The 23,301-nt window shown below is 36.6% G+C and overlaps 2 protein-coding genes and 1 pseudogene across 2 annotated transcripts; 1 reads left to right on the top strand and 2 right to left on the bottom strand.

Moving 5' to 3' along the window:
- The first annotated feature begins 9,829 nt into the window (after positions 1 to 9,829).
- Positions 9,830 to 10,604, top strand: LOC137748563 (putative pentatricopeptide repeat-containing protein At1g10330). The gene is made up of 2 exons (XM_068488735.1): positions 9,830 to 10,018; positions 10,134 to 10,604. Exons 1-2 carry the CDS (start codon positions 9,830 to 9,832, stop codon positions 10,602 to 10,604), a joined length of 660 nt encoding a protein of 219 aa, XP_068344836.1.
- Positions 10,605 to 14,456: 3,852 nt separating this feature from the next.
- On the bottom strand, positions 14,457 to 16,100 carry LOC137748472 (uncharacterized; annotated as a pseudogene).
- LOC137739119 (sister chromatid cohesion protein PDS5 homolog C-like) lies at positions 15,835 to 23,028 on the bottom strand. The gene is made up of 14 exons (XM_068478617.1): positions 22,658 to 23,028; positions 21,110 to 21,313; positions 20,817 to 20,998; positions 20,535 to 20,661; positions 20,230 to 20,451; positions 19,806 to 19,856; positions 18,769 to 19,683; positions 18,575 to 18,685; positions 18,022 to 18,095; positions 17,624 to 17,675; positions 17,373 to 17,459; positions 17,252 to 17,295; positions 16,797 to 16,871; positions 15,835 to 16,721 (listed from the first exon to the last, which is right to left on the bottom strand). Exons 1-14 carry the CDS (start codon positions 22,757 to 22,759, stop codon positions 16,151 to 16,153), a joined length of 2,817 nt encoding a protein of 938 aa, XP_068334718.1. The 5' UTR covers positions 22,760 to 23,028; the 3' UTR covers positions 15,835 to 16,150.
- Between the last annotated feature and the right edge of the window lie 273 nt (positions 23,029 to 23,301).

Raw genomic sequence — 23,301 nt, 5'->3', positions numbered from 1 at the left:
AAGCCACTAAAACAGGCTTAAATTCTGTAGCAACTTCAAACTCAAAGTGAACTTCATGCAATAAGGAATACATGACATGTAATTCTAAAATTAAAATGAGATTAATCCATGCTCAAAATAACTTACCAGTGTATCCCAGTCATTATTGTTTGGGAACAGCCTCTTCCAGTTTGTGGACATAGATATGGAACAAATTTTACTGCGAGATATAAACACAGATCGAAATTATTCATGTTACTGTGGTATGCATACAGATTAATAAGGCCATCGGGTATTTGGGTTAGAAATACTTACCAGCAGCCTCTAATTAGAGAAACAACTCTGAAAATAAAATCCAAATAAATATATGTCATAGATCACACATATAGAGATATATACATAAATTTGGTGCAAGAAATGAACCACCAAATTGATTTTGATCATTGGGAAAGCAAATTCAAACCTGTTTAACAAGCTGTCATCTGATGAAACTTGAAAGATAGCTGTATACACATGCCCAAAAGAAAAAAAAAAGAAGAAAAAACTTACAACTTGACAATGGACTGTTATATCAATCCATAAGGCTAACCTGCATAATTAAAACTAGAGATAAACAGATAACAAAACCATACTCATTTTATCTTAGATCATCACATTAAATCACAAAAGAATTATAAGAAATATGTGCATTCACAATAGAATTTTAAAAGCAAAATCTAGACCAAAAACTAGTTATTAGGAAAAACATTTGTAACCAGTAGTACGAACACGAAGCAAAGCAACCATATTCAGGCTACTAAATAGGGTTCTGCAGAAACCCATTTATTAAACAAAATACAAGAAAGGTCCAAAAAGAACCAGTTTTCAAGTTAGCATCGCATGCGTAAGAATTAAAAAAGGATCAAAATTACCAATTCTCGGACTAGATCAGGGTTTCAAGATGATGAGTGAGGAAGGGAGGGAAGGAAAGGGAGGACCATACTATAGAGATAGAGCGAGAATAATGGTCCCATGATATGCTATATGCTTGATAACCTGGTTTTTGCCGCTAATTTCGCACAGTAAACAGGTATATGTACCTTCTCATATATAAAACAATATCAAAAGTAACGCTCTCAAGGTAATAGTTTCAGCTGCTTAGATAACATAAAAGCAATTGATACAATATGCATATAATCACTTACCGATTTCAAAGGAGTAACAGGAGCATGCTCTCTTAGCTAGGCCAGGCTTAGGGGTTCAGTTTCTTTGAAGTTTGAAGCCCCTTGAGCAGTTAATTAAGCACCATAAATAAAACATTTTGAGAGAGAGAAGAGAATTGGTGAAACAAATTAAAGAGAGAGACGAGAACAAGGGAGGGGGTGTGAAGGAAGAAATGAAAAAATTAATATTAATCCGGCAGTGGAAATGGGGAAGCTGACAGAAAGAGACATGAGCACGCAAAAGCAATGGCATACGCTTTATGGCAAGTGCCTCTGTGTGCTCACTCTCTTCTGTCAATTTCTACCCTAAGTCCCAACCAGATTAAATTTCTAAACACAAGAATATATAACTACCCAATACTGAATTTTTGATAATTAATAAGAAAAAAAAGATTGGAAGAAAGTAGAACTTGAAAGAGAGAGATAAATAAAAAGATCGGTACAAATGAGTCAGATCTGAGAACCCAGAAGGAGAGAAGAAAAGCCCAAATAAGGAAAGATACCAAAATGCCGGAATAATCAACGAATATAATCTTTTGGTGTGAAGGAAATTTAGGGTTTTGTTCAATGACAAAAAGTAAATAAAAGAGAAGAAAAAATGAAAACAACCACCACAAACCCCAATACGAAAAGAAGCTGTACTGCTACTACTACTGCTGCTATCTGCTACCCTTTCTTTCTCTCTCTGTGTGTCTCTGTGTTTCTCTCTTCATTGACTCTCATATTTATGATCTTATCTCCTCCTTGCCTTTCTCTTTTTCTCTCTCTCTATCATGCAGAACGGGACGTACAGTTGTCGGTAACACGTAGCCAGAGAAGGGGCCTGAGTGAATCCACAGTGCGGGAGGCGAACCCCGGAACGGCCAAATAAGGAAAGTCCTCATGACTTGATGTTTGAGAGAGAGACAGAGAGAGTACTCTTTTGAAGCTTTGAGGTGGGAGGAGAGAAGAGACAGGGATATGTGTTGATTGGTTTTTTGGGAAGACAAATAAAGCTTTTTCGGGAAAAAGAAAAACGAAGTCTGAGACTAAACCTAAAGATTAACCAAGAGACTGAGACGACCCCTGATTAGTATTCTCTATGTGTGTGGTGTGTTGAGATATACAACTGGTTGGCTGAGATTGTTTGAGGGTAACGTGTAGTGTTCTTTAGTCTTTACAACACATGGGTGGGGCGAGAGTTTTATGACTGCGTCAATTACACCGTTACATAATATCATCATTTTGTTGTTGATTTTTTATATTATGAACTTAATTTGGATTCATTGATCATAAGAATTTATAACTCAAATAATTAAACATATTTATCTTTAACAACGAGGTTTTAAGCTTAATTCTCATTCTCCTACTTGCATAAAAAAGAGAAAAAAGTCTAAATGCATGATATGAATTGGTAGCACCTATGATAATTATCAGCTATGTAGAAAAACATTCTAGTGGATTGTGAAGAGATTAATGTCACTGTATAAGTCTCTCTCTTTTTTCTTTTTAAGAAACGACAATAGTAAGGGTGATGAAAGAAGAGGAGCAGGAAATAAAATGAGATAGCAAACACCAAAACACAAAAGCCGAAAGCAAGGAAGACATGAAACCAGACCTAGCTTAGTAGCTAAAAGAATACAAGAAAGACCTGAAATGACTATAAAAAACGGTAAATGAGCATATAGCCAACCAATCACGATATTAAATTGGGAGCTGAATCCCACCAAGAAAATCCTGACCCCATAGCACTATGGTTTGACAATGCATCCGTTGAAATTAAGTAGGGTAATATGTGTTTAAACGTTAGCACTTCTTAATAAAAAACTACGATAAGGCAGTTTATGATCACATATAACTGGTTAGTCACGCTCACAAAAACATAATATTCTTGTAAATAGGTGTTAATTAATTTCACCCTGGTTTCACCTCAGAGCTATCCCAGTGAAGCATTTTTACTGAAGTTGATTTCCACTAGTTGGATCACTGAACTTGTGATGGGTTTATAGCCATTGATTGATATCGGTAAGGGTTTGAGTATGAAACCTGCCGTATCCCTGCCTTCAGATTGCAATGATAGTAGGGTCAGCTACTCTGGACGGATGTCTACTTGGAAATTGGGGTGAGTGGCTGAAAGGGACTGCGCCATCGAGGGAGACAAGCTCCCTACCTCTGGTGCTTTTCCCTTCTTTGCCATGCCAACCGCCCACGTCCACCATTCACTGTTTCCCTTCCCGAGGGCAATATTGTCACACCGGCACAAAATCCTACCCCTCCTCCTCATTTGCTTTCTGATGTTTCCCGACACGTGCCTGGATGATTCTTAATCCTCAAAGCATGCGAGATTCACATTTATCAATAACTAAAAGATCAAGCAAACACTAACGACTCTTTGTTGTTTTTGAACAGCGATTATACTTCTAGATCCAGATATATTTGGCTCCACATTATTGTGGAAGAATTCCTATACAAATACAGTTTATCACCTATTTATTGAACTTTCTGCTTATAATGGGGTATAATTTATAATTGTAATTTGGTATTACGGTCTAATAGTATTCATTTTCACTTGTAAGTCAGAGGTTTTAAGTTCGATTCTCGTCAAAGACAAATTTGAACCACATTCTTATGGCTACCCAGTGCAAACCTTAGCTCATTCCCCCACCCCCTTGGTATAGATACTATCATTTGTTAAAAAAAAAAATTAATAAAGGTATTCGAATCATGTTGAGAATGATTATCTTTAAAGAGTGTTTTATAAAATGAATGATTTCAACCATAAGTAAAAAAAAAATGTGTGAATTGGCGACGAATTATTTTGAGGCTTTTAACGTTTAGATTCATAGAGATTCATAGTTAATTAATTAAATATACATTAACCAAGAGATAACAGTTAAATTTTCAAAAATACAGAATACTTGAAGCATCGTAAAATTTTCGTGTTTAATGATCATGTACAAGGAGTTTATTTTCACTAATGCAAAACTCATATTCTTGTATTTGGTTTACAAATAATGGTATGTATGAATTTTTTTTTTCCCAAGCAATAAAGGATATGTATGATGGAGTAAGGGCCACAGTAAAAACACATAAAGGACAAACCAAAAGCTTCCCAAAACCTTAGGGTTACACCAAAGCTCAGCTTTAAACTTGTACATTTTTACATTGGTAATGCATGAGCTCATGGGACATATCCGAGATGACATCCTTTGGTGCATGCTTTTCACAGATAATATAGTGTTGATAGATGAAACTTAAGAGGGGGTAAATGCGAAGCTTAATCTTTGGTGGGAAGCATTGGAGCCTAAATAGGTCAAAAACAGAGTATATGAAGTGCAAGTTCAGTGAAGCAGGGGTTCAAATGAATTAGGAGTGAGCATTGGAGATCAGACCTAAGAGTGAATGTTTTCACTATCTTTGATCTATCTTGCAAGAAAACGGAGAATTAGATGGAGATCTTAACCATAGAATACAAACTGGATGGATGAAGTGGAAGAGTACTTCAGGTGTGTTGTGCGACTGTTGTATGCCACTAAAACCCAAGGGGAAATTTTCTAGGACAACAATAAGGCCAACACTACTTTGTGGCACGGAATGTTGGGCGGTCATACATCAACACGAGCACAAAATGAGTGTAGCGGAGATGAGAATGCTTCGGTGGATGTATGCGCACACAAGAAAGGACACGATTAGGAACAAGAATCTCTGAGGTAAAATAGGCGTAGCCCCAATTGAAGATAAGATGAGAGAAAATCGGTTAAGGCAGTTTAGACATGTGAATAGAAGACCTACAGATCCTTCGATTAGAAGATGTGAGGATGAGACAGAGGTTCAGGGCATAAGGGTAGAGGGAGACCTATGAAGACTTGGAAAATGACTCTAAGAAGAGACATGGAGTACTTGGAGCCAACGGAAAACATAGCACAAAACCAAGCGTAGTGGCATTCCATAATTCATACAAACGACCATACATAGTGAAAAAAAATTTTGTTGTTGTTGTTATTCTTAAATCTTAAAACTCAAATCCTTGCTCTCAATTTTCACTTGGTAAAAGAAGTTCGAGTTCGATTTCATAACCCATAATTGTAGAAAAAGAAAAATTGTTTAAAGTATATATATAAAATCCAAATTCATCATCTCCTAATTAACGTGTTACCTGTGAGAATCACCTACCTAGAGAATTAGGGATGGAAGAATAAGTTGTGTATCAATATGCAAATGACTTGTATTTCAGTAGTAAGAAATAATTATACTCTTATGTTTAATTATTTTTTCGCCCGATATCACTTGTACAAATAAACAAAATAATTAAGCTCTTCCACACAAAAAAACAAAAAACAAAAAACAAAATGGATCCTAGAATTGTTGCATCCTGCATCCTGAAGGAAGCAATGCACATAATACTGCAGAAGATATGACCAAGAACTCAAAGTAAATTGTTTTCAGGTGTATGGTTAATTAGTGCCAACGGCGTGTGGTTAACGGCCAGGGACTGATTAGTCTCATTCCCATTTACTCTTGATTATTGTTCCTTTTGTCTTTCTTCAGCATTTGCCCCGAATATTAAGTTGTAATTTTCAGACTTATTTTGGTTAACTTCATCAGAAAAGAAAAGATGTAAGACCAAAAATAAAGAACAAAACAGAAGTATTGTTAAATCTTTTACTTTTCTTTTCTTTTTTGACAAACAATAGCTAGATAATTACATTAACGATGGGTAGATAATTCAAGTAATGTTAGGAAACTAAATTTGTAGATAAAGTTTTGTAAATTAAATGACATAAAAGTTTATGAATGAATTATTACTTAAGTGTTGATAAACATGCTCATTCCTATTGGTAATACATTATTTAGTTGCAAACTTCGTCCACAAATTTAGTCTCCCTAGCACTACCCTTCATCTAAAGTAAGAACAGGGGAACTTGAAGTTGAATGCAAAGAACGGAGCACACGGCTCTAACCAACTTATGTATCCATTAAATATAGGGAAGTGTTATTGGTACTCCAAAAATCTCATTCTACACTCCTCACAAGTGTATTTTTCTTTCCCAATATGGAAAATTTGGAGTGTAGAATGAGATTTTTGGCGTGCTAATAACAATTCCCTAAATATATTACCTAAGAAAAATGATATTAAGTAATGATCTAGCTAGTTTTGCAATTACTATGAATGTTGAAAAACTAAAGGTAGTCACAGCATGCAGGAAATAATTGGTGTATAGATTTATGGGAAGGAGAGACCACGCCCTTAAAGCCCCTCTAATGGCTAATGACTAATGTCCTCCCAAGTTCCCAACCATGAACCATCTAACTTCCTTTTCTTTCCGTTTAAATACTAGTATTAGCTTAACCACATATTTAGGGGGTCATCACTCATCATTCTTGGACCACTCATAACTTCAAGGTGTCCCCATCCAAAATTTCAAAGATCATTTTCATTCAATCTTGTCCTTATATAAAACTAAGCTCTTAGCTACCTCAAAAAAAGATTAAGCTCACAGCAATTCAGGTAAGTTAATACGGTCTAGATCTTTTACTTGAGTGATCAATTATTGCAGTGCTAGGTTAGTATTTGCAATGGAGTTCAAATTGTATTCCTCAAGTAGTAAAAAGTCGGATTGCTAAAAAATATATCAATTATCAAATATGAAATCTAGAAAAAAAATTCAAGCCTGTCCTAACTTTTTTTTTTTTTGGGTAAATCATTATATTTTTTAACTAGCCTCCAGAGAAAAGTCGTCGTAGGAAGAGGAGAACAGAGAAGCACTTCTGCTTTTCCTCCTCCCCTCTGCTTCCTCTTTTTATTTTTCTACTCTATTACGTCAATAATAGTCTTCTTTGTGGTGATTAAGTCTGTGTCTACTCTATTGTGTCAATCATATTAACACTCGTATAAAATTAAACAAGAAAATAATAAGGAATTAATAAGGTTATTATAAACGCAAAATCAAAGAAGAATCAAAGAATTGGACATTTTAAAATAAAAATGCGTTGAAGAGAAAAAAAAAAAAAAAAAAAAGCGTGGAGATCATTTTCCTAAAAAATGTGAGATGTCGATAACTTCAGTCCTAAAGATAACCATTATTGAACATGGAAAAACAATAACCATTATTGATGTGTTGTGACTTGTAACATGTGAGAGGACGTATAGCATAACCTATCACTACCCACCCCACCTTCAAATATCATTCAAGTCAACTCTGAACACTTAAAACTTATATACGAGATAAGATCCGGAGACACAAACTTTTTACACATATTTTGATACATATTATGTGAGGATCATCTTGTAATGTATTTTAATAATTCAACCGCTCATCTTTTATGTCCTTTTTCAGATATTTTCTCTAAAAAAATAACTCAGATCCAAAGTCATACAATCATTAGGTTAAGTTTAGTATTTCTTTGTGTAGCCATATTCATTAATTTCCTTCATTGCAATTAAATATCTTAATAGTTTTGAATTATCTAATTATTTGCAAAAATGATCTATGAATGATGAATTAAAATATAAATAATTCAGATCCTTGAAAGAAGTTACAGAATGAAAGCCACAAAAATAGTAATTTCCTAATCTCATGTATACACAAGACAGTTAAAATATAATTAAGGAATCTTTTGTTTCCCAATTCCCATCCCCACAATTGAAGGCTAATGGGGATATTATTTTGTCTAGGAATCTTTACGAAGTGCGAAATGCACCCAACGCCATGTGTCAACTGTCAGAAATGCAATGTGCATATGCAAGTGGAACCCTTGATAACCCTTGATCTTCATTTTCAGTTACAAATGGAATCCTTAATCTTTGTTTAGTTCTAATGCTTCCTCCAATTCGTACGTACGCGAAATTATTAAAATTTGACCATGACCCCGATTACTTAGGGTTTAATCTTTGTTTAATTTTGCACCTTTATTTCTTTCTCCACACACCTCTCCTTATTTTTGGATTTTTTTTTTTTTTTAAACAAAAGAGGGTCGGGAGAGAATAGGAAAAGTGTGCAAAAGAAAAAGAATAATGTGTTTGTTTCATTTCCCTAAGAACATATCCATCATCTTCTGATGTTTCTTTTATATATACTAGTATTTGCCTACACACTTTATGTATATGAATATATTTTTTTTAGAAAATGAGAAGGAGATAAAGGGAGAGAAAGAGAGAACGTGGGGGGAGTGGGGGGAGTGGGAGGTTTTTTATTTTTTTTATATTTTAATATTGGAGGTATTTTAACATCACATCTAGGTGAGGCTTCAATAAAAAACAGTAAAATTTGGACCTGTGAAATTACATTATTGCCCATCATTTTTTTTGTGTAATAGAAGACTAAGTAGTTTTTTCACCCTCTTTTTGGTTCACAAAGAGAGTGTAACATTCCACATCACCCAGGGGTGTGATCCTTAAATGTATATTCCCATCCCTACCTAGCACGAGGCCTTTTGGGAGCTCACTGGCTTCGTGTTTCGTAGGAACTCCGAAGTTAAGCGAGAAGGAGGCTAGAGCAATCTCATGATGGGTGACCCACTGGAAAGTTGCTCGTGAGTTCCCAAAAACAAAACCGTGAGGGAATGGTAAGCCCAAAGCGGACAATATCGTGCTACGGTGGTGGAGTGGGCCCGGGAAGTGATCCGGCCCGGGCCGGGATGTGACAAATTGGTATCAGAGCCTAACCCTGGTCGCGTGTGTGCCGACGACGACGTCAGGTCCCTAAGGGGGGTAGATTGTAACATCCCACATCGCCCAAGGGTGTGATCCTTAAATGTATATTCCCATCCCTACCTAGCACGAGGCCTTTTGGGAGCTCACTGGCTTCGGGTTTCGTAGGAACTCCGAAGTTAAGCGAGAATGAGGCTAGAGCAATCCCATGATGGGTGACCCACTGAGAAGTTGCTCGTGAGTTCCCAAAAACAAAACCGTGAGGGAATGATAAGCCCAAAGCGGACAATATCGTGCTACGGTGGTGGAGTGGGCCCGGGAAGTGATCTGTCCCGGGCCGGGATGTGACAAATTGGTATCAGAGCCTAACCCTGGTCGCGTGTGTGTCGACGAGGACGTCAAGTCCCTAAGGGGGGTGGATTGTAACATCCCACATCGCCCAGGGGTGTGATCCTTAAATGTATATTCTCATCCCTACCTAGCACGAGGCCTTTTGGGAGCTCACTGGCTTCGGGTTTCGTAGGAACTCCGAAGTTAAGCGAGAAGGGGGCTAGAGCAATCCCATGATGGGTGACCCACTGAGAAGTTGCTCGTGAGTTCCCAAAAACAAAATCGTGAGGGAATGGTAAGCCCAAAGCGGACAATATCGTGCTACGGTGGTGGAGCGGGCCCGAGAAGTGGTCCCACCCGAGCCGGGATGTGACAGAGAGCGTCATTAATTAATAGAGATAATAGCTATGCATTTTCACGTGTGTGGTAATTGACTTTTTTACGTTATTTTATAATAAACAACATATTGATCAAATGTGAAGTAGTTTAGACACATGCAAGCAGTGTGAAAGGCTTTTTTTACGTACTTATTTTGATAGGGAAATTTTATTCAAATCCATTTATTCTCTTTTTACACCCAACTAAAACCAAAAATAAAATTTCGCAGCAAGAAACTCCAGCCACCCTATCTTTCCAAAACCCTAACCACCCTAATTTCTACACTTCCTAACCCAGTAGCGAAGCCAAGATGGGGGCAATGGGATTCCTTGACCCCAATAACCTTATGCCGACAACCCCAAACAAGAAGAAGAAAAATGAGATGTTGCTCTATTTGTTAGCCATCACTCCATCAACATCTCTTCTCCCCCTGCTAAATCTTCCCATCACAGTGAATCTACCACCTGGCAGCCTCCAAATCGTTAAACCAACATTTTTGGCATGCCCGGTCTAGGGCGTCAAATCGACTGGCACTTGGTTGTTGTCGCGCGGGGATTTGGATTCTTTGGACTCATCGATGGGTCTCATACACTTTGTGCGACCCTTTTATACAGACCTCGTTTATGAGCTTCTATGTTGAGCTTGCTAAGTTGTGCAAGACGCATAAGGTGTTTGAAGAATTTGAACCATGTGTGGTTGCGTGGAATGCGATGATTGATGAGTTTGTGAAGAATAGGGATATGGGTTCTGCTGTTTTGCTATTTGAAAGCATGCCAAAAAGGGACGTGGTTTCATGGACAAGCATAATAAACGGGTTTGAGAGAAATTGGTGTTTTAGCGAGGGAATTCGGTTTTTTCAAATGATGATGAATCATGAGAATGTGATGGGTTGTTTTATGAAGTCAAATGAAGCTACTTATGTTAGTGTGCTTTCTTCCTGTGCTAATTTGGGTGGGTGCAAATCTATTTACTGGGGGAAGCAAATACATGGGCATGAGTCCAAATCCGGTGTCATCGAAGCTCTTACTCTTAGGCCAGACGCCGGTGTCCAGTACCCCGATGATGACGTCACTGACCGAGGGTAAATTTCTGACCCCATCGTTGTAAATTTTTGGCTCCACCACTGCCACCTCCCCTACCACCCACAATGAAAACTCCAAGATCTCAGCCATCATTATCTATGTCTCAACCTTTCCCCTGCGGCACAACAACTCTCTCTCCCATGCAATCCTTCTAACATATCTGAATTCAGCCGAAAACTGTCGACCAGTCGAATCTAACTGTGTTACCATTTAGTGTACGATAAATGTGTAGAATCACAATTTTAATATTATCATGAATTTTTCCAAAAAATAAAATAAAATATTTTCATGAATTTCTTTTGGGTTTTTTAATGGTGGGTTGTTAGAGGTACACTGCTCTAAAAATCTCCGCCTAGCGCCGCCTAGGCGCTAAGCGGTGGCCAGCCGCCTCGATTAATGCTTAGGCATTTGAAAATTAAGAAATAGCGTCTAGACCTGTTGAGGCACCCGCCTAGACCTGCTGAGGCACCCGCCTAGACCGCCTAGGCACCCGTCTAGCCTGCCAGACCTGCCTAAGCACCCACCTAGGCTACGACTCACTTAGACAGGAAATAGATAACTTTTATTTTGCATTTTATTTTTTTCAATCAATTGTAAGATCTTGTTGAACCCTAAAATGAACACACATTATATGCTTGTTCCCTATGTTTTCATTATGTTCCAATACTTCATAATATATATGTCATTCTATTTTGTAGTTTATGATGAAATTATATACATATATATATATATATATTATGTATAAACTGACACTTATTTACACGTAATATAATATATTTGCTTAAATCCGCCTAGTCCGCTTAGGCGACCGTCTAGGCCTTGTCTAGCCGCCTAGGCACTAGGCCCCAACCTGCCGCCCGACTAGCACCTAGCGTCTTTTAGAACCTTGGAGAGGGATAAGGTTCTCCTAATTTTCAAATTGTGGATGGTAGGGGAGGTGACGGTAGGGGTTAGGGAGGGTAGAAATTGGAGTGATTGGGGTTTTAGAGAGATGGGGTGGCTAGAGTTACCTATTGCTGGATAATTATTTATTTAGTTTATTTTATTTTATTTTTAAAACAATTTTATTTTTGTTGAGTGTAGAAAGAGAATTGTTGAGCAGATAAAATTTATCTTTTTGTTTGTGACATGCTTCTAATGATCTCTATTGATCACCCCTAATACATTTCTAAGCTTAATTATTAAATAATGACACAGGTAAGCCCAACAAAGTTCGCTTGATCTCTTTCTATACACACGATACTGCTATTTTTTCAAACAACTATGTATCACAAAGTTGTAGAAGGGATTCAGATTTAAATGAGTAAAATACATTTCATTTTTTGGGTACTGATTATCTTTATACATAGAAATTTGATATGTATAATACATGCGGATAACTATACCTAACAGTAATCATATTATGGAAAGGAAACTAGTTGGGAAAACATATAAGCCAATAAGTCGAGTGTATCAATCTATCGGAAAAATAGGGACCTTACATATACTTTATTAGTAATTGAGCTACTTTTTTTTTGCCGATTGATTTTATGGACTTTCAATTTTTTTCATGGTATCAGAGCAAGTTATCCTCCCTGTGAAGTCTAATGCCCACACGTGCTCCACGTCACCCAATTTGTATTGTTTACGTTTTAGGCTTGAAGATTCCTTACAAGGGGGCGTGGTGAGGGTATCAATCCCACATCGGAGAAAGTAAGGACTTTGCATGTTCTTATAAGAAAATGGGTTACTTCCTATATTGTTAATTGGTTTTATGGTGGAAACTCAACTTTCTTCGTTTGGAACTAGAGAGAAATGTATGTACAGTATTGTAAAGAGTTTAACAATTTCATGTCACCAAAAGTTATAGAAACAATGTATCCGTGCTATATATACAAATGCTTTTGAATTAAAACATAATAAGTATTTTTGCTAGATGACAAGGAAAGCCACTTTCGCTACATGAACCATATCTTCAAGTGTTTTGTGGTTCTTTCTTTAAAGATTACAAAACACGACATGAAATTGCACCTTTGCAGTAACATTTGACCAAAATTGTAAGGTGCAGGGAAAAGAGCCAGAAATATATAAACAATAAAGGCAGGCAGCATTTGGCGAAAGGGAATTGAGAGTTTAAGTTTCAACCACCACCAACAATTTGCAAGCCACTAATTTCCCAAAAACTACTACCTAAAGTGGGGGACAAATAGATGACCAGTAGATGTCGTGCGCGTGTGCGGATAGGTATGTACTCTTGATTGAATAGCATATTTTTTTTTTCATATGAAATATGAACAAACCAATGACATAAACGGAATATGAACAAACCAATGACATAAACGGAAGGGTATGTACTCTTGATTGAATAGCATATATATATTTTTTCATATGTAGGTTTAAATATGAAGAAACCAAAGAGTAAATACAAGAGGATATACTCTGATTGAAGAGCAGATTCTCTCTCAATACGTAAGTTAACACAACATGCAAACTTTATGGAGAAATCATGTGATGTAAAAACAAGGACAAGGGGATACACGATCAAAGAGCTGGTTTTATCTCAATACTAAACACAAGGGGATATACTCTCGATTGAAGAGTTGATTCTCTCCCTATAGGTAAGTTAACATATGAAGAAATCAAGTGTCACAAACACATGAGAATATATTCTCAATCTTAAGAGCAAATTCACTCTCACTACGTAAACTAGTACATAAAGATGGAGCAAATATTCTCAATATTTGACCTATATAGATGGAGAAAGTTTTCTTGAAGGTGCTAGTGGCATAAACTTTGATAAAGTGGGCAAATAGTATGGCAACTTGACATGCGGCTTTGACAAGAAGATGCAATCGTGAACATGCTATGATGCCACAAAAGTCAATTTCTCTTCTTTCTTTCTTTTCTTTATTTGGTTTTGTAGGGTGGAGCATGAAAGGTCAAAATCCTTAATTATTTTACAAAATTGGATGGACCGATGGAGACCAAAAGAGGGTTGGATTTTTGTTTCCTTCAAAAAATGTAATGTTGATTTTATTTACAGCATGGAAAGTCCAATCCTGCAATATATAAATTAGACGCGACCACCGTTGGAGGCCCAAACTTGTTCATCTTTCCGCTTTGATATTGCAACTGTAATATGTTTTATTATGCAATGAAATTCAGATGCAGTCCAACCTTAAAAAGACTCAGAAATTATTAGGGGTTACTAGCAGCAGAACCACGAGTCATCCAATCGCACATGTAAGTCTTGTAAGTGCGTTTGTTACACTGAATTATCTCAAATTTGACTAGTTTTATGAGTAAAGTTTAACTGGTTTAAAATAGATTAAGATGGACTGACTTAGTGAGGTGTTTGTGCAGTGTTAGACTAAAAAAACAAGACAATGAAAATAGTATTGTCCTCAATTCGATGTTTGCTCAAACATAGACTAAATCATTGTTCTATTTTAATTTCTTTTCTATTAAAGATATTATCAATAATAAAAAAGAAATTAAAATAGAATCCTAATTTCTTCCAACAAAAGAAATATCATGTTTCAAGAGTAAACAGATAACATAATAGATAGCTACAACATTATTATTATCATTCAAAAGTAAATCCTCATAATTCACAAAAATAAGTTAACATTAGCCAAAGTATTTCGCATTGCAAGACTAAGTTGGAAGCATCGACCTAGTGTTGTACAATTAACAAAATGCAATCTATATCAAAGGACACCATATAATATGGGGTGTGATATCCACATACCCCTTTTTACTTCTCCCACACCTTTTTAGTTTTCGGCCGTTGGATCGGATGAATTGAAGAAGATCAACGGATATAAGTTAATAAGAAGTGTGTGAGAAGTAATAAGGCACACCCCTATAATATAATCATATGCTTGCTTTATTGCTTTGAAGCTTTTGGATGAACGCATTTTTGAATTCGTCATCTAATGGCTTGAAACCCCCACATTTTGTGGCTTTCCAAAATACGACTCAATCCTTTAATTTAATCCATAGGAGAAAGACTCATTGCTTTAAGTTCTTTAGATACATTATGATCTGCAGTACCTCGAACTATAACTTTTGTTACCATTTGCATCATTTTCCCACCTTCAACATAAAATCTTTTCCTCTTTCTTTGACTACTTGTAGATTGGTTGCTTTATTGACTTTGCTGGTTCGTTGGAGAAACATCATTTTCAACTCCAACAGCATTTGCATTAACCTTATTATGGCTTTGCTCCTCCATCATTTCAGCATGGATTTCAGCTACATTACTCGTAACACAATCCTTTTCAAATATATGCAAATCTATCATAAAGTGGAAAATGTTTGCTTCTCCATCCCTCCGCATCTTTATATTCCTAAGATTAAATCAACAAAGCAATACAAAAATTTAGCATGTGTCAATATTGAGAATAATACAACTAATTAGTAAATAAAATAGGATTTGAACTTACACATAAGCTTGTCATGTTTCATCACTGCCAACTTCAATGCACTTTTTGAAATCACTCGATACAAATTCACTTGTGTTCATCATGTCAAGAACTAAACTATCTGTTTTTTTTTCTTCTTCTCATTTCTTCAACTTTGACTCAATATGTGGACTTGCCTTTATATTCACATTAGCACATAAAACATTGACATTGTTCGAAACTTCAATCAAACATTTATATTCGCTCGAAGAAGAGCACAGCCAATCGATCCACGCTACCAAGTTTTGGTGAAGCGAAGCAGACGAGACTACTAACGATGGTCTTTGTGGTCCTCTACTTTTCGGGAGAGGGGGGGGGGAGGTCTTGTTAAGACCGTCTAGCGAGCCATTTAATCAAGGCAAGTGACGCAATCCTATTAAAACTAGAGAACTGTAACGAAAATATCTTAGTACTATTCACTTTAACGAAAAACCATATTTTTACAATAAAAAATCAATCATAATACCATTCACTTTACCCTTTGTTTTGTCATTATCGTTAACACTCAAAAATTTTAAATCCTTTTCATTAGTTTTTCTTTAAAACTAATCCCTACGATAACAAGCACGGAACTACACTAGTCTCTAAAGCTTAATGATGACAAACCAACACACACTGTATAGCCACCCGAACTTATATATCTCCCATAAGATGTTATATACTCTAAATACAAGAGATTCAAACTCAAGTGCCAAACAGAACCACAAAACCTAGGCCAACTGATCTACACTAGATACAATAACGGAAATCGATTGGCCATCGCAACTAACAAACAAAACCACAAAACCTCATATCAAAGTTATCAGTAACCAGCGGCAGTCTGAAAGATGGCACGGCAGCATGTTTTGCGAAAATTATGACATTATCTATGAAAACATCTCTTCAACATAAGGCTTAGCTAACTCGAAAGGTTGTCGACCGTCTGACCCCAAAATAACATTAATTCCATCTAGAATATCGACATAAATAGCTAACTAGGTAACCCCTACAAACTGGCATACGCTAGACTACCGAACTTAAAGATACCAATTCGAGCCACAAATCTGGGGATCATTCCAATATTGACGGAAAAACTAATGCGCGGTCACCAGCGAGACTAGATGATTAACTTTTGCTTCCTCTTCGCCGTTTCTTACCAGACTTGGTCTCACTTGCCAGTGCCTTGGCTAAAGTTGGGGACTTCCCCTTTGGTGTACTTTCTGGTGCTTTCTCAGTATCACTTGAGGCTTCCTTCATATCCTCATCTTCTTTTGTCGGCTTTGATGCAGATTTTGCCTTGCCCGTACCATTGGCATTTGCTTTGCTGCCGCTAGCAGACGATTTAACCTTGGAAATGGAGGCCGTCTTTGATGTGCTCTGATTCGACTTCCCAGCCTTCTGTCCGTCTTGCTTGGACTTGGTGGAAGCTTTTTGTGCGCTGCTGTCATCTTCCTTGGATTTGGTGCTTTTAGGCGTCTGGGTATCATTGTTCTTCAATTTGCTGGATGTCTTCTGAGCAATATCAACCGATTTACCACTACTTTTGGGAGTGTGATCCTTCAATTTTCCAATACTTTCGTCATCCGTTTTACCAGAAGCACCTTTGGATCTGCCATCAGATTTACTGCTTTCTTTCGATTTGTGACCAAATTTAGTTCTTGCACCTTTCAATTTGCTGGAGGAAGCTCCTCCACCCCTAGAAAATTGACTTGAATTTAGACAACTACAGAAATAATGACATCAACATTTAAGTAACATAAATTACACTCACGATTTGGGCGAGGTGTCCATCTTTTCCTTCTTAGTTGGGTCATCAGGATTTTTTTTCACTTTCTTGTTCAAAGGCCTGGTTGCAACAGCAAAACATTAAAGAGGATATGATCACAACTGACAAAAAACAAACATGCAAAATAATTGTAGCAAAACTTTACAGACAACTCAGGAATTCAAAACTCCAGTATTGTGGATTTTAAGTTAAATCCTAAACAATGATTAATCATCAACTAGCACCATTTTGAAGACAAGTCAAAGACATGTGAACAAACTAAGTACACAAGGGTGACAGTCATCAGAAATTCAATAGAATACAAAGATTTTAGAACATAATCTTGATATCACATTCAACCTACAGCATGGTGCAGACAATAATCCAGAAACTATGAAGTTTAAAGGACTAGTCTTAAAGTCATATGTATAAGGTACACATCAAAAGTAAATAATACATACACGTCAGAAGAAGCATCATGACTCGATTGATCATTTCCTTGCTCCTGTCAACAGAAATGTTTCAGCACAAAAAATTGAGCATAGAATGATTTAAAGTAGTAAAAGAATGGCAGTGACTAACCTCATCTGAGTCAGGGTCATCTGCTACAAACTCCCACCTCTCTTTTTTAAGATTTAGTGTTTCTTTATCACCATCTGTATATGATACCTACGAAATAATCGAACAAGTACAAAGAATTTAAGTATATCAAGTTTCATTTTAAAATGAAAAAGGAAAATCAACGATGATTCTTTTTGGCGATTAATTCAATTAAAAATGAAAGAACAAAGTGCTTAAAATAAGGATGGAGACTTCCAAAGTTGGCATCTCACCTTATGCTTCTTTTTAGCAGAATCAAAAGATGCGACAACACCTTCATAAAACCTGTAAAATTTGTCAATAAAATATTAAATGACAAACTAAAATTTCGAATGTTACAACCATAAACAAATTCCTTAATCTAGTTCTTTAAAAAAAAAAAAAAAAAAAAAAAAGAGTTCTGGAAAAATTCAAGAGTTTTCTAGTAGTAGTTTAATAATCCATCTAAAATGAAACTTTGGCAGGATATCTGTATCCCCACTCCCCATAGAAAATGAAAAAATATATGAGAATAAAAGGAAAGGTCAGTGCAAAAGAGAACCAAATTTGAAAGCCAAACATTCATGTGTAAACTCCTGCAGCATTGCAAGAAATGCATTGAGGAAATACCGAACGCAAGGTCAGTACTTACGTACGATCTTTTGGCCACCAAACTTTAATCTTTGATCCAACCATATCCTCGCCATAATCTTTCTCATCAGATTCCTAAATAGGAAAAAAAAAACAGTAAGAATGTATACAAAAGGAGGTAAAATCAAAAGTTGAATACAAGCATGACTTCAAGAACAGAATGGAACCATGAAAGAGCCTAAAAATGAAAGGCCAACAGCAGGTGACGGAATAAGTCAAGATAAGTTCATAACATGATTGTTAATGGCATAAATTAATCTCCATCTCCAAAAAAAAGCATGAAGAAATTATTGGTTCGGATCGCAGAACAACAATAAAAATAATAATAAGGAGCACTAACATAAGAGACCGCATAGTCATAGATATCTAATCACCATAAGTCCACTACTACACAATGAAAAAAACTAACAATAACAATCCAAAATCTTGCAAAATGCGAGGAACACCATATAATGCACTAGCATCCATAAACAGAAAATGCTAATATCAAGGGGAAAGCACACAATTCTTTTAATGAAAGATACAAATTTTAGCATAGAACAAAGCATGCATACCTTCTCTTTTCCTGAAGCACGCTTCCTCTTTGAATTTGTCTTAGGGGTCGCCTCCTGGGGAGATTCATCCTTAGTTAATTTTGGGGCTGACTTTGGAGTTGACACCATCTCCTAAATAACAACAGTAATTTTATTAAACAACAGAAACAAGTGACAGCATCAAAGAAATAGCTGCAAAGCCAATAGGAAAGTACTTTGTCATCATCCTTAGCTGAAGATTTTGTTGCAGCCTTTGCCGGAGTAACTTTTCCTCGACCCCGCTTTTTCTTATCTTCTGCTTGCTTTATAGAAGACCCACCGCTAGTTTTAGTGTTCCCATCTACCTTCTTCACTGACTTCCGTTTTGCTTCTGAATCACTTGTGGTGCCACTTTCCTTTCTAGATGCCTCCACCACAATTGGACTTTTATTCTCATTAGAAACTCCAGCAGAAGCCTTTTTCCCAGAGCGTCTACTTGGTTTTAATTCTGAATCACTGGTTCCGTCAGTTACCTTTTTGGGTTCATCATCTGCCAATGGTGCTGCTCCTTTATTAGAACTATCTTTCTTCTTATTCCATCCAGCCTTTTTGGAGAGACTTTCACCAGGAAGGCTCTCACTTGGAGATGGAGAGGCAACAGCAGCAGGTTCCTTTTCCAATGGCTTGGAAGAGATGTTAACATCAGATACTTTCTCATTTTTCAATTGCACAGCTGCCTCCACAGAAGGATCCTCACGAGGTGAGCTGGGAATATCTTCTGTTTCACGCTTATGTTCTGGCTGTATCTCAGTATCTTCCTCATTATTGGCTTGACAATTGTCTGAAGGTTGTGTTGATTTTGTTGACAAATCAGAATTCCCAGCTCTTTCTTTGGTAGATATTTCTGGAATTTGCTCTGCAGCTTTCTCAGTCTCCAAACTATCAGGTTCAGCATTGCTTGATGCATTTGGATCTTTCTGATCCTCAGTATCGTTGCCCTCCTCTTCCTTCTTCAAGGCATTTGACTCAGCAACAGAGTCTTCTTCTCCAGTCTCTGCATTACCATTGTTCACAACTAACTTTGAAGATCTGTCAACAGCTGGATCAACTCGTTCAGGAGAAATAGGTGCTTCTGCCTTTTCTTTATCTACCTGCAAGGACAAATATAACTGGTGAAATAACCCACTTCAATCAAATAATATTTTTACTAATAGAAGCATAAAGGACATAAAACATAGAAAGAAAAGAAAAAAAATTCACAGAAGAAACTCACCTGGGCCGCCTCATTGGAAGATTCCCTAATTGCTGACTTCTCCTTGGCAGCCTGCAGTGGCAATAGTTAATACAACAGAGGAGAGGAATCCCAAGTTGCCAACTTGGCTTGCAAAGACAAATCAATGTAATATTATCACCAGCCAACAACAGGCTGTTTGACGCCATGCATGAAGGAACAACTAAACTTGTCATACCAAAGTAACCAAACCAACCCCAGCCCCCACAGAAGAAAATGGGAAAAAAATGGAGTCTTTTATAAACACCAATGTTATTGAACAAGTTACTGAATGAGAGAGAGGATAGAGATAAAAAAAGATAACCTTTGCTGAGAAAACAGAAAACTATGAAGCTTTACATAATTATCATTATGAATAGAAGAATGCATAGAAAATGTCTTAATCTTGCAACTCTGGACATCATACCACATTTTCATCAGAATCACGGACTTCATTCTGCTCAGCATCACGGCCTTCATTCTGCTCAGCATCGTCACCTGCCTTTTGGCATATTGATGCTAGAACTTTACTATAATCATTAAAAACAATGCCCAAGCTTTTTACTTCATCTATCAGGTAATCCTTAAGTTTAGTAGCACAGCTTTCAAGTACTCTCTCCCCCAACTTCCGTCCAATTGGTAGAATGTCCTACAAGAAAAAAATTGGTTAGAAAATGAAAAATAAAACAGCATGTAGAAGGTACTAATTGTCAATCAAAAACAATTGTTCACCTCATTGTCGTTTTTCACACTAGCTAATAAGGTAGATAGTAGCTCAGCAGATACTTCTTCACTTTCTTCTAAAACAAGAGTCATAATAGTCTCCATGGATGAAAAAACGTTCTCTGGGTGATAATCCCTGAAATATATAAAAATGAAATATATAGTGTTGTGTTTTCTAGAACAAATCAGCTTCCAAGTCTTACTCCACCAGTAGAAACAAATAATAAATATAGTATCTATAGTCTAGACACACATAAAGTGGTGACTCCAACTCTACTTATGACTTTGTACCTTATCGCCTTAAGAAAATGTTGAAACATTTCAACGATCAATGCATCACATTCAAGGTCCAACATCACCACACACGATCTGACCTTCGCAACAGTTTCAAGAATGGAAGCCCTCTTTGCGTATGATCGGCTCGACTTGTCATGTAGATTTTCAAAGGATGATACAATAAGATGAAAGACTTCCTGCATGCATAAGATTTAGAAGGTTTATTGAATTTTTTTCTAATATAACATGAGCAGACTCACCAAAAAAAAAAAAAAAAAAATCAGTTTAGTGATCCAAATCCCAGGTACCTTCATTTGTTCATCATCATAAGGTGCATCAGGTGCAGTTATTCTTGTTATCTCACTGATGCAAGCTGCAACTCCAACTTTGACATCAGGATTTGAATGCCTAAAAAGTTCCTCAGCAACCAATGCATTCTGTGATGGGGAAAGTGCAGTTTGCATTGACTTTGTAGGTGATTGTTCTACCTTCGATAGAAAATTCTCAACTCTCTAATATATCACCAGGTAAAGAACAATTCAATATTAGGAAATGAACAATAAAATATTTGGGAAAGAACAATACACTGGCACAAGAAGAATTTTATGATTCAATCTATGCCAAAACTGTGCAGACACAATTGAATTAGCTAGATCAGAAACCGGAGGGAAAAGAAATCAACATGACAGGTGAGTTTATATTTAAAAAAATTTTAAATTTAAAAAAAATAAATAAATAAATTCTACAATCACCAGAACATGGAAAAGAAAACACGCATCAGTAACAAATTTTAATATAAGAAAAATAAATAAATAAATACTCTTAGTTTTCGGAAAGGTACAGATAATAAATTTAATGAATGGGTGTGCATACACGCGATAATTGACACATAAACTTGATTTCATGAAGATGTGAAGGAATGAAGAGCAAGGAAAACCATTTTTGGGAAACTGTTATGCCAAGCTTGTGTATATCAAATATCCTTTTTAAGGAAAATGTAATTCCAAGCATCCAAAAAAATTTCCATTATACTCTTTCCAAATCTCGGCTTGAGCAAGCAGCGAAAAAAATCACATATGAAATGACTTTCCACTATCTTAAATGCCCAGCTTCAAGAGCATTAATGAAACGTAATTGAATTTGAAATGACCATCCTTGAATTTGAATTCTTAGTCATGGTGAACATTAATAATTTACCTTCATATGCATATCAGGAGATCATTTGAACTTCCTTTGTTGTATATAATGAAGATTAACCTTAAAACACCTAAAACCTTTCATCATTCTTACAAATTGTAACTTATATGGTAATTGTTAAATGCAGAATACCATTTACAAACCAACACACAACTCACGAAGATATGCATTCTTGTCTTGCTTTTTATGCCCAGTCATAACTGACTTAACCCGTGTGCTGTGCGCACAATGAGAGATATAATTAATAACGAATCCCGTAGCTAAGAAGCTAGAAAGGAAAGTGAAATAGAGACTCAACCCTTCGTCCCCAACCTCATTAAAACACAAAATTCCAGCATTGAAAGGATAGCTAGAACTTCATGCATGGCATATGAAAGTATTGCCCTTTAATACAAGCATCAGGATTTAAATGGGGAAAAAAACTTGGCACAAATCACAAAAAAAATAACATGGAAATGTTAAAACCCACATGAATCTCACATCAGAAGCTTTCACAACAACAACATTCAAACCCCAATTCACTAAATTAACAAATAACCACACAAAAAACAGTTTAATTAACAGAACCTCTGAAATTAAACACGGAACGAAAGCAACTGAGACGCATAATACGAAAAGAAGAAGAAAACCCAACAATTCGAAGAGGAATTAGGGCTTACGTCGAGAACATCAAGGAGGTCAGGGACGGAAGACGGAGGTTCCAAGAGCTGATTCCCAGCTTCCGTAAGCTGTGCTTCGAGTTCTTTCTCTGCCGACGCCATTGTTCCTCCCCTCTCCTGTTTCTTTGCTCTAGATCCTTGACAATCTCGCAGGTCTAGCCCTAATCTCACACCATTGAAGGCCCAGAGCCACACGAATCCAAGAGAGAGAAAGCGGAAAAAAAAAATGTTTGGAGAGAGAAAGTTAGGGTTTTCTTTTTGGAGAGAGAAAGTGAGTGAGAGAGAGAGAGAGAGAGAGAGTTGCTGGATTTTATTTTTGCAAATAAAAATAATAATAATTTGTCAATCGATGGATCGCTCTGGTATTTTATATTTTCGCTCGCTCTCACATCTCGAGTATTCATTTTGTGCGCTTTTAAAAGAGAATCCAACGGAGCAGCGCTCGGAATCCGCGGGATTGTGAATTCGAGTTCAATTTCGGATTTCAAATCCGCCTTTGGATCTTTCCTGTGGGGACCACCTGGCGTATTTGATCCGTAGGTTTAATGCTGCTTTTCCTTTTTCTTGGGAAGATTTATTTTTTTTGTTAGGCGACTAAATTTTTGAAATCGATGAATTTTCATTTTTTTTTTAATTGTGCCCCA

This window comes from Pyrus communis, chromosome 1, assembly GCF_963583255.1.
Source record: "Pyrus communis chromosome 1, drPyrComm1.1, whole genome shotgun sequence".
Taxonomy (NCBI): domain Eukaryota; kingdom Viridiplantae; phylum Streptophyta; class Magnoliopsida; order Rosales; family Rosaceae; genus Pyrus; species Pyrus communis.
This window is presented reverse-complemented; position numbering and strand designations above follow the sequence as displayed.